General features: G+C 40.0%; 1 protein-coding gene across 4 annotated transcripts in view; it reads right to left on the bottom strand.

The window, feature by feature from the left end:
• The window catches only part of GPSM2 (G protein signaling modulator 2), a 36,211-nt gene extending 23,639 nt beyond the window's left edge, over positions 1-12,572 (bottom strand). For 2 of the 4 annotated variants that reach the window (XM_081194397.1, XM_081194396.1), the window contains exons 1-2: positions 12,336-12,571; positions 2,418-2,720 (exon numbers count right to left, since the gene is read on the bottom strand). In XM_081194397.1, coding sequence (XP_081050523.1) covers positions 2,418-2,430 — 13 coding nt within the window. In that variant the 5' untranslated portion in view covers positions 2,431-2,720; positions 12,336-12,571. Of the gene's footprint in view, positions 1-2,417; positions 2,721-12,335 lie in introns of all 4 variants that reach the window. The other 2 variants (XM_081194399.1, XM_081194398.1) reach the window with 2 other exon arrangements.
• Positions 12,573-12,642: the final 70 nt, after the last annotated feature.

Here is a 12,642-nt window from a genome sequence, read left to right as displayed (position 1 = left end):
TTCCCAACCACTACCATGCATGCATCTTAAGTCAGGGATGAGCAAACTTCAGGCTTGCAGGATATACTTCATTTTTTACATACTCTCCAAGAGCCAACCAGAGCCATGTGCAAAAGCATGTGTTTAGAACTAAGGAATCCTGACCCCAGGGATTTATTTCCGAGACCAGAGCTGAGCTCACAGTTCTTCCAAAGAAAACCCCATTCTTGATAACCTCAGCTGCTCCAGCTTTGTTAATTTCAACAGGGTAATGGGTGGGGGGGGTGTCATTTTAGTGTTGCAGTTGATAAATAATCAGGAGTTAGAAATCTCTGCTGATCAACTGGAAAACACCCAGAGATCTACTAGAAGATAGAGGTCAACTTTCTGTCCACCTCTATATTAAGCTACCAAGAAACTGGGCCATATTTTCTGTTTAAGATGCAATAGAAGTATATGAGAATGCTTTGCACTTTCTATCCCTGCACTGTCATTATGTCCAAAAGATAATGTTTGCATCTACCCACATGCGGAGGTGCATAAGCTCGATGAGCAAAAACCTACAGATTTTAAACATGTTGGAAAATAATTAGTGCAAGCTATTTGCACTATCTATTTTTTCCATTATCTCTGTCAAACCAAAAGCTTCTCTAAGTGTCTACTGTATTCCTTTCACATTTCTATTTTTCTTCTCCTGACCTTTAAAGAGAAAACACTTTTCAGTTTTCTAAAAGATTTTAAAAGATTCCCATTTATGTGTCTTTCCCAACATTTCTTTCCTCTTCTGTTAATAAAGTTTTTACCAAATATACCGTAGGTGCCTAATGTCATGTCTTGATAAACATATGCATATTTTTACTGAACTTAGTAAAAAGAAACTTCTATCTTTGGACTTGTCTTTAGACACTTGCTTTTCATCACATGCAGCTAAACCTACATTTACTCAGAGTTCAGAGTTTCTGATTGGTATACTGCTTGTTGCTACAGGAACTATATCTGTTTTTCATTTTATGTATGGAGAATAAAAAAGTAATACATAAGTAAAATGCAAATGGGTCATATACATCTAGAAGGAAAGGAGCTATGTAGTCATACAAAATCCAGAAACTTAATTTTACATCACTAGAGTATTTTGCCAGCATTAGTCCCACTCAATAAAGGAATAGAAATAGAATATGTATGGCTTTGTGCACATAATTGTGTAGTGGATAAGGACTGCCTAGTTGAGCAGCAAATAGCACACTGAGATCCCTATGAGGCAATTCATGTGGTATTTCCTCATTCATTTAGCAGACTTTTCTAACAAAGTAAAGCAAATCTATGTGCTCATTATTGAAGGCAGATTTCATTTGCTTTTAATAGGGCTTGCAAATAACTGATCCTTTTCTAAGCATTTGATCCAGTGGTTCATGTGGTGAGGTACAGAATCAGATGCATACAATTGGTCTTTCTAGAACAATTCTGTTCATTTCATAAAGAAGGATAATTACTTGCTTGGCCAGCAATCTTTCTTCATTTCTGCTGCTATTACTGCATGGTTATTTGAGACTGACCATCACCAAAAAACCTCAGTTTTCTATTCAGAGGGAACACAACCCACTTCTATAGCAGCTTTCTTGATTTTCTCTCTCTAAGAGAACTGCCACAGTAGACACTACATAGCAAGGAAGGAATAAGGAGCAAAAAAAAAGCAAATGAGTGGCTCTCACCTGAATACCTATTTGCTATACCCAGACAAGTTGTGAGAAGCGCCAACAAACAAATATATGTTCCAGGGAACGCTACTGTTGTTTAGAACAGATTCATGTATTATCTTTCATTCAAGAAGGAAAATCAGAAGATATTAAAACTGAAGGGGTTGGATCCTGACCAAGTTAGTTGTACTTGAGTCCCACTGAAGTCACTTGAGTTAGTGATAACCTAACTAACTTGGTCTGAATGCAACACAAGATTCACAGAAAGCTCTTTTCAATAAAAATATTGCCAAGTATTTTCTATCTGAGTGTGCAACAGACATTGCTGTTGTGGGTGGAAACCACTGGAGAAAACACTTTGGCTGTCCCATGTTCAGAGGCTACCCAAATTTCTGAACACATAATTGGCTGACTCCCTTGTGTTGTGGGTCCCACCAAACAGCTGGCTGTAAGGTGTTTGGAAACCAATGCACAAGAGATTTTGACAAGTTGGCAGGGGCAATCTACCTGTCAATCCTCTGACACCAAATCACTGTCAGACAGGTTATCCCACCCACTATCTAAGTTAGTCCTTGGAAGTGGGACCAGATAAAGATCTGACCAACAGAGCCAAAGAAGTCCCCACCACTGTGCTAAAAAAGGGTCTATGAAGTCTTTTGAAAAAGTAACGTGCAATTTACTTGCAAGCCTTATTTTGCTAACCTTTTAAAAGTATATATTAAAAAAATTAGTAAGCATGCTTACCTGTAACGAACATGAAATGAATGACCTTCACACATGTTTAACAAAACATTTTCTTCCACTGAGTTGCATGATGAGAAGGAAAGACAATTGCTAGTATGTTGCATGCAGGGCAGCCAGTAGGTTATGAGGAAGTGCTTTACGACAAAGTCCCAGTTAGTGTATTAGCAAATTGGAGTTAATAAACTGTATGTTCTTGTTGCAGTAGTCTTCTTTAGTAACAAAAAAGAAGCTCCTTGTCAGATACCACTTAAATGTTCAGAAATAAGATGATGGGCTGTATCTGTGGCTGAATCTGTTGTATTTCTGCAAAGAGAACAAAATATGCTATTGTTTCAAACTATGTATTTATCATCACAACAATCCACAGCCAATGAAAAAAGAAGTGTAACTCTGTTGAGCAATCTTAAACAAATAATGCAAATAGGGGGTGTTTGTTTTATAAGTCAATTTTCATCTTATATTTTGTTTTCAGGTTGGATACCCAAGTACAAAAATACATAAACCGCTCAATAATTGTGACTAGCACACACAACTATGCACCCATGCCCTTTTTCTTCATAACTAAATATAAGTCATCATTTAAGAGAATTTCTTGGTTCATACTTCAGTTCTAGCTCAAGATGCCAAATACAGTACAGATACCGTTTTATCATTTGCTTTACTTGTGACATAGTTTCAATTCTAGTTGAATTCTAGACGTGCTTATTTTGAAAAAACCCCACCAATTTCAATTACCGGTAGATTTACTTTCAAGGATGCAGCTTTAGATTCAGCTTTACATGTTACCCTGAAAAGCAGCCTACAACTGAGTTTACATCTGACTCAAACGGTATTTTAATCACATGATGGTTATTTCATTTATTAGAATTCTTGCTGAAATGATTGTTTTGCTTCTATTCAAGATAATCATTTTCTTTATAGATGAACCATGCCATAGTCAGATACGATTAGAATGATAAAAGTGAACAGCCATAGCATGTGAAATAAAACGAAATAAAATCTAACAGGGCAATAAAATCTAATTCATGCTGCTAGTTCTAAATCGTAGTAACCAGGCTTAAAACCGTTCTGAGGGAGAAGGATCTTCTAACTAAGCCAGATGGTTCATAGTTGGCTTCCTCATTTGTCCTCCAGTTGAGGCTGGTAGCAGCAGAGGAACATGTTATGTTCCTCTCCAGACTCCCAGGTGTTCCTGCTGCTAGTGCTGATCTTACAGCTAGAGCTCAACAAACACAGAACTCTTTAGCATTTCCCAGGTGATTTTCATATTTGTGCATCATGAAATGGACAGTAAAAAAAAAAAGTGGTTCAGAAATCAACAGAACAATTCTGTTACTAATAGAATGAACAAATATAATGCTGACTGGTGACAGAGAAGAGCTCATCATTTTGGCAGCATTTAGAGCTGTATATTAAGCCAGGAATAAGTGTCATGCTACACTCTCCCCCCCCCTTGCACACTGACTCTGGTGCTTATATTGTGGTCTGCTTAGACTAAATTTTCCCATTACATTCTAGTTTCGTATCACAGCTGTGAGTCCATGATTAAATATTTCAGACATAATAGGAAATGGTGAGTTGTTTAAACCACAATACAATTTCCAAACCCGATGTATGAGATAGGACAGGGGTCTGCAACCCGCGGCTCCGGAGCCGCATGTGGCTCTTTTACACCTTTGCCGCGGCTCCGGGGCGGATACTAGCGAGGGGAGGAGGCGCATTGTGCGCCCTGACACTCCCCACTGTGGCGGGCACTGTACTGGCTGTGACGTCGCATGGGGGCGGTGCGTGCGTTAGTCACGCACCGTCCCGACGTCACCTTCCCGCCCGCCCGCCACATTGTAAGGGGCATGTAAGCTGGTCACTGTATTGAAAGGGGGCATGTACGCTGGTCACTGTTTTGAAGGGGAGTGAAGAACACACACACAAAAAAGGTAACTTGTTAATTTAACATTTATTTCTATGAGGAGGAGTAATTCTGAGGGGGTCAAACAAAGAAATGATAAAAAAGTGACAAAAAAGTTATTTTTATAATGACGAGTTTTGCGGCTCCCAGTTTTTTTTTCTTTGGAAACAGGTCCAAGTGGCTCTTTTTGTCTTAAAGGTTGCAGACCCCTGAGATAGGAGCAAGCATGTGGGCATGATGCTAATTTCTGGTTTATGAACTAGACAGTGGACGCTTGGGTTGCGAACATGATCCATGTGGGATGCATGTTCACAACCTGCAGTGTTCGCAACGGGTTGGGATTTGGCACTTCTGCACATGCGCAAAGCGCGATTTAGCACTTCCGTGCATGCGCGGCCGCCAAAACCCAAAGTAACCCATTCCAATACTTCCATGTTTTGGCAGTCTGCAACCTGAAGTGTCTGTAGCCCGAGGTATGACTGTACAGCAAAGGTTGTCAAATAGTTTATTAAGAAAGATTGTGAAACAGTTGAGAAACTCTAGATGGTCCTCTATTTTATTATTTTTCCCCTTGACAGAAATACAGGTAATTTTGATCAGGGGTCAATTACTAAACAGCACTTTAGCTTGAGGCTCATTATTTTCAAAGTATTTCCTAAGAATTTACCAGTTAAAAGGGCCTTTATTTGTGGCTTTGACAGAGGGCTCAAGATTTTAATAATAAATAGTGGTATTCAACTATTTTGTACTCATAGTGAGCCCATTGTAATTAATGGTCCTAACTTAGTCACATTCATCAACTTCAACAGGTTTATTCTGAATAAAACTTAAATACCACCCACAATGTTGGTTTTGACAATCACAAAAAATATTAAAATGAGTTGTTTGTGCTTTGATTTGTTGAAAAGATAAGTTTAGTAGGTGATACACTGAAACCCCCAGCAATTTTCAAGTGATCCATGCAACAACAAAGTCTAAAAGCCACTAAACAATAAGCTGATTTAGAGTTGTTGCATTCAGTTGCATTCAAACAGTTACAAGAAAATGTTACAATACAATCAATGTTTCAGCTCTCAGAAGACTAGGTCCAGGAAACTAGTTTGTGCTAGCCCAGTGAAAATTTTTATTTGGCCATCTTTCAATGGCTAAATCCCATGGCAAGTAACAAAATGTTTTTGAAATGCCACTCAGTTTCAAAAGAAGTTTATTGCATAGCACTGGGGGCTGCTGCTCAAGAAAAATAAGTCTAAAGTCCTGCTCAAGCTCATGGAACAAGTTTAATTTTTTTTTGAATCTCAGCCAATAAAAAAGGTTGTGTAGGGAATTGGGTGTAACTAAAAATAAGTACAAATGTGCATTATAAACATATTACAAAAATATATATATTCAAAGCATCTATGCAAATGGATGTAATATTGGTAGTCTCACTCCACCACAAAATGTAAGTACAGTGGTACCTCGGGTTACATTCGCTTCAGGTTACATTCGCTTCAGGTTACAGACTCCGCTAACCCAGAAATATTACCTCGGGTTAAGAACTTTGCTTCAGGATGAGAACAAAAATCCTGCTCCGGTGGCATGGCAGCAGGAGACCCCATTAGCTAAAGTGGTGTTTCAGGTTAAGAACAGTTTCAGGTTAAGAACAGACCTCCAGAACAAATTAAGTACTTAACCCAAGGTATCACTGTACAAGTCAGCAGTAAGATACCAATTTACTTTCCCAACAAGTATTCCATAAGTTTCCTCTAGCATAACCCTATATAGTACTATAGCTAGAAAACTGGGAGCAAACTCCAAAATACTGCAACACTTTGTCCTAGGTTCATTTTAATACCAGAGTTGTTAAAACAACCCAGAATGTGTGAACAATCATGCCCACTTGAAAGTTCTAGCCCTCAAATCACAAATCTTCATCTCTAACTTAACCAAAATAGATTTTCAAAAGTATTCAAAAGATTTGAAGCCAATATACTGTAGAGTGCTTCCCAAAACCAAACTACCTGTTCAAATGTCAAATTTGAAACTGCACATTTAGTAATCAGAGACAGATGACTATGCAATCCCATTATAAGCAAAATTAAATACCTCTCATAAAATCACTACTGAAGATAAACACGCTTCACATTTTGTACACAACCCAGGAAAAATATAGCACTTTTAAATTCCTGTATGCTCAGTACGGAGCTATTTCCAATGAAGTCAGACTTAAATGTACTTTATTAGTGGCATTTCCAAATTTTCGTCCATGAAGGTAGGCTGAATGTTACAGTACATCGGCATCTAGGCCAGATGTTAGATTATGTTGTGAACATCCATCTCCAATATTTCAGATTTTTATAACTTTATCTGGAATTTAAACATTGACTAGATCATAATGAGCTCACTATTCAGTTCTCTAGTTTACAATAAAATAACTATATAATCAATAACATTCACCACTGAGAACAGCAATATTCAAAAGCAGCAATAAAACCATATAGGAAAGGATTACCCACTTTTTATAAACACAAGCTTAGATATTTGTGCTTCTTTAATTTGTATCTTTCAGTGTCTATGGAACTCCCTGCAACAATAACTCAGAGATCTTCAGTGTGATCCCTTTCCTCTGCCACCCATTCTCTTAAAATGCTTTTAAAACCTCATTGTGGATATAATATGCTTAAGCATGAGACTGGCACCAACACAGAAGGAAGAATGAACCATTAACTAAAATTATTAAAGAGATATTTTGTACATAAAGGAAATTTTGGGGTCTTTCCTGTACTTTATTAATTTCTAAGGACTCAAGAGACATTATAGCTGACAGTAGCCTCCAATAGGATTTTACCTCCAGAAAAAATATTTTACAACCCACTTCAGCTACTGGGTACAATCTGCCTCTGGCACCAAAGCCTCAGCTGTACTTCTGACTGCTTGGACAGTTTAGCTGCTTTCAAAAACTTATGGAAACTTTTTAGTAAGAAGCATTTTTTGCCCAACACCTGCCCACTTCTTCTGATCTTCACCAGCAAAATATAGTCATCCCACCAAGAAGGAACAGCTTAATATTCAAGCTATCCAACTTCACCTCTATCCAACGCCACCTTTCTCTGCTGGCCTTTACCTCAAACCTCCATCAACTGATTTTTTCAAGTGATGTTATTTCTCCACAGTGACAGTTAACTGCCCTTTCTTCACTGACTAGAACCTCCAGCCAATCAGAGACTGTCATTTGCCACACCAATCAGGTGGAATCTACCTGATCCAGACTCATCTTCTCTGACCCCCCCCCCCATCTTTCAGACATGTCACCAAGCAGCTGCTTACTAATCAGGCTTGCAACAGAGTTACAGCACATGGTCTTGAATTTTGACAGTTAAAACTGTGACATCTTGTTCAGAGGCAAATATCCCCTTCTTGAACAAGACAAGTTACAATTCTCACGGTACAGTGTGGCTTTCTTAAAGAGTAGTAACACAGCCATCACCTTCAAGTCAACCAGGACTACCTCCTCTCAGAAGCATGCATTACTTATTGGACCCGTTCAGTTAACGCTGCTTTAAGCAGAGGTTGGATGACCATCTGTCATCATGTATCATATAGTTGAGATTCCTGCATTGCAGGGGGGTCGGACTAGATGACCCTCAGGGTTCAGTTCCAACTCTACAATTCTATGATAACTTCTGCCACAGAGAAGACCACACGTGCTTTCAAGCACCCTGTCTGTCTCCTTAAGCTTCAATTACAAAAGTTGATCACTGACCAGTTATAATTACTTCCCAAGCAGGATACCATAAGGGGCTCTGTCCCCTTCACACCTTAGGGTCCCTTTTGAGATATGGTGGGCTCGTGCATAATGGGGAAATCTTCCAAAATTAGGTGGACCCTCCCGCACTTGATTTGGGATTCCCCCCCTCCCAAGAGCCCCCAGGTCCCATCCCAAATTGTTCAAGAAGACCTCCCAAGCACTAAGCTAAAAAGCACTATAACTAAAAGCATATCACCCACACACGATGCTAACTTTTGCTTCTTCAAACTCCTCAGGAACAAGCTCAGGAAATACACACACAATCATGGATGCACAGCAACATCTAGTTGTGGGGGGACCAATTTGAATAAACTAACAGTGGTCTAATAATGAATCTTCTTGAAGCCAAAACCCCGGCACAAGATGGGAGGTATCAGAAGACTCAGGTAAAGCTCAAAGTTTGCAGATGTACAAGTTTTGCTAAAAGAAAAGCCTCTAAATGGGAGATATTAAAAAACAGTCGCATAAGGGCTGAATATGCCCAGTATCCATAGAATGCTGGGTGGGGATAGTGGTATGGAAAATCCTCAAAGGTGACATAGCTGCTAGTCTGGCCTTATGGAGAGCTACACAACACACTAACATTTTGTTGTGTTTTAAAGTGTCATTATCAGTTGATGCTGTTTGAAACTTTTGTAAACTACTCACTGCCACCCCTGTGGTCCAAATGCTGCTTACCACCACTCCTTCTGTTATTTATATATTAAAAATATGCACTTTAATTGCATTCATGCAATTGACATAATGCCTAATCTGGCCCTAAACTAGCATGGAATGAATTCTAAATTAGCACTTTGCTCATTAATGTCCCCAGAGCATATTTGAACTAGGGAGACAACATCAACAGCACAACACAGGGATCATTTAATGAAGTCAATTCAACCAGAAATTCAAGGCTAGAACTTTCAAACAAAGAGCATCCAAAAGAACATGCAGTATCTCTCAATTAGTCCTGCTTCTCTACAGCAAACTTGTAACACACAGAGGCATTATTGTTTAGTGTCTTGAAATTACACCAGGAGGTGTTGCCATCACATATTTAAAGTTCCCTCCAGCTTTACCATGGATAGATAGAATAATGATAATGCCAACATTTTAAAAATGCCAACATTGAAAAACTCACAGAAACATACGGACTACCGTAACATAAATAATGATATTCAGGAGACAGAATTAATGTGTTTTATTAATTCTTATTCAGTTAGATTCACATGTAGCCTGACAGCAAAATGCTATTTCTCAGCATCAGTTCCATTACTATAAAATGGAACAACCCCCTTAATTGCCCTCCAAGAATTGTGAGGACAAGCAAGAAAAAGACCATGCACAAAGATGGAGCTAAGCATACCTAAGGCAACTACATTCAATAGGCTTAGGAATGGTCAACAGTGTGTTGGATTGTGACCAAAGGCTATAAACCACTTGGCACATTATGATAAATGAATAATTGTAAGTAGGAGTAATGAGGACTAGCTCTATCATTAAAAAATATTAATAAACACTTTTAATAACTAAATTTTAAGCTAATGTGATACATATTGTCAATATGACTCCCATTTAGATTTCAATTAGGAGATTTCAAGCTTGGCTTGCAACACGTTTGTGGTTTTTTTAACACTGCCAAACAGCTACATTTTTTTAAAAATCTTTTCCCATAAAAAGTGAAAAAGACTTTTCTATCTCTGCTTCAGACTGTGGGAAGTTTGTTCCTAAAGTCACATACTGTATTCCTTAGTACACAGTTTTCCAAACTTTTCATGCTGGTGACACACTTTTTAAACATGCATCATTCAGCGACACAGTAATTCAGTTTTACTAGCAAACCAGAGGTTAAACTAACCCCTTTCCAGCCCCGGGAGGAGCGCGGGAAGTGTTCGCACAACACACCTACGTACTGTAGCTGGCACACTAACTTGTCGCGACGCAGTGTTTAGAAAGCTCTGCCTAGTACATAACTCCATTTTATAATATTCAATGAAAACCTGTTTAGTAGGTAGTAAGCAAACGGAAGTTAAACAATACATTTTAAAATGTTCACTTTGACAACCGCTTTAAGTTGGGCTATTTGACGGATTGATTACCCCCACCTGAACCTGATTGTGCCCAAAGATCAACTGGACTACTATTAAGATCCATTAGACTGGCAGGCACTAGAGCGTTTTCTGCCATGGCCCCACAGTAGGTAACCTACATGATGCCCAAAGGCAACATCACACCTGCCAGTTTCTCCTATGGTGCCCACAAAAGGTATCTGTAAATATCCACTAAAAAATCCACAATAAGCACAAAAAATGTTTGCTCTTCGTACTCAGGCACACTGACTGAGCCTCTCCTACACTAAACACACCCTGAAACATGCCCATATTTCATTGGATGCCAGGATTGCACAACCATCCTCCCATCCATTCTGAACAAAGAAGTGCAAAGAGCTTCTCTCTTCCCCCACTGTTGGAGAAGGTGTTTCTTTGCACGACTTAGCGGTCCTGTCTCTTTCTGGGTTTTTTGATATGCCAACCATTTTGTATTATGCCATGGCTTCATAGCATCCATTTTGTGACTGGCACTAGTGGCATTTTCTTAAAATTCCAAATATGCCCCATCCCCAAAAAGTTTGCAAGGCAACCCCAATGAATCTAATCTGTGAAACTTCCTTCCAAGGGATTTACAGTTAGCCCCATTCTGGTCTCTAAAAGGGCTAAAGTCTTACTTACGGTATTTTGTATGACTGTTGACTAGATGATCTTTTTGAACATGATTATTGGTTTATTATTAGATTTACTGATCAGTATTAATTTTTGTTCTGGTTCAAAATGTGGTGTAAATTGTCATTTCTGATATTTGCAATTTGTATTTTTAAATGAGGTTATGTTACTGAAACTATTTTATCATTTAATATTTGCAGCTTCCTAGACTTCATCCTGACTTCATTCCTTCATCCTGAAAGGCAGCCTAAAAAAATTAAAACAAGAAACCAATAGGATATTTACATATTGAATTATGATGTGCTAACAGTCCATCTCCTAATAAGTTATTCCCGTAAGCAATCTTTGAAGCTGGTTTAGATGATATAAATATATGTAAAAATAAAGTTGTTTAAACCCTGGACCTGAAGAGACTCATCAAGGTGCAGAGAGCATTTTCAAAGGAGATTCCTACCATCTTCAGAAGCAACTTTTCAGGGGGCTCAAGTGGTTATTATGGGGATGCCAGTAAATTCCAAAGATGGATGAGGTCCAATAATTGCCTCATTGACTGGCAATGGGCACACCTGCTTTTTACTTATGGTTCTTGAACAGATGGCAAGTCAGTTCAGCTCCCTGTGGTTCACCTACAATTATTTCTGTATGCTTGGATGAAATGCTACCCATATAAAATTGAATTAAATCATTGAAAATAATACTAATCCAGTACTGAACAACACAATATAAATAAGAACACACTTGTTGAAATAGTTGCAGAGTATTTAATCCTTTTTTTACACACAGGCACAAGCAACTTCATTTAGGGAAAATGACAACCACCTATAACACTCCATTCCTACAATGAAACAATCTGAAGGCACACTGCCCAATTATTCTTGTTCGGATGTTGAAGTAGGTCCTCTTTATGCCTCAAATACCACACTGAGACTGGGATATTTGTATGCAACTTTAAGCAAAGATGAATAGGGAGTTTCAAGGAGGCAACTCAAGTGGCACCCAATACAGAGGGATGGCAAAACCTGAAAAGTACAAGGGAGGGAAAGAGGGCCTACAGCTAAATACCTAAACTGATGGCAGAAGCCCCCAAGTTTTCTCCCACACAAGAGGGAACCTCGTTTCGCTGCTTTTCTGTATCTGGTGTTCCGAGGGTTGCCTTGCTTCTCTTACCTAGCCCTAGAGACATCACGGAGGTACGTGTGGCCAGCTTGCTGGAAAACTCCCTCACACCTGGCGCTGATTGTAATACTGTCTATCGATAAGAAGCTCCGCTTTCAGCCAAGGGCTTCACGCGGATCGATGCCTGACCCCGTAAGGATTTCCTCAAAATGGCTCCCCTTAAAAAAAAAAGAAAAACCCCGACTCTCTGTATTCTCCTCACAAACAAGCACCGTAGCTGCTCCGTCGTGTTTTCGCCTCACCGCCACCGCGCGGGTGTCAGGCGGTGGATTCCTCGCCCTTCCCCACAAAGGACCCCCCCCCTTGTGAACTCCCCCCCCGGCCATTAGCAGCCCCCCCCACGTTACCGGGCTCGGGGGAGCCCCCGAAGAAGGGCGGGCGACTTCCACTCTTCCCTCAGCAAAGCTTCATCCACCCGGGGCAGCTCGCCAGGCCTCCTCGAGCTCGGCGCTCGCCCCGTCCGATGCCTCCCGGCCCCTTCGAGGGTAAGGCACTAAAGGGGAGCCGCCGAGAAGCTCGGTGGCTCAAAGCAGCAGCGCCCCGAAAGGGAGGGGCGCCCCCACCCCACGCGCGCGCACTCTCACACACAAACACGCTTCGCTCTGAACCGTCCAAGCCAATAGCATCGCACCCTCGAGCTCCCCTCGCCCCGCC

Source organism: Podarcis bocagei (genome assembly GCF_964188305.1).
Source record: "Podarcis bocagei genome assembly, chromosome: 5".
Taxonomy (NCBI): Eukaryota; Metazoa; Chordata; class Lepidosauria; order Squamata; family Lacertidae; genus Podarcis; species Podarcis bocagei.
This window is presented reverse-complemented; position numbering and strand designations above follow the sequence as displayed.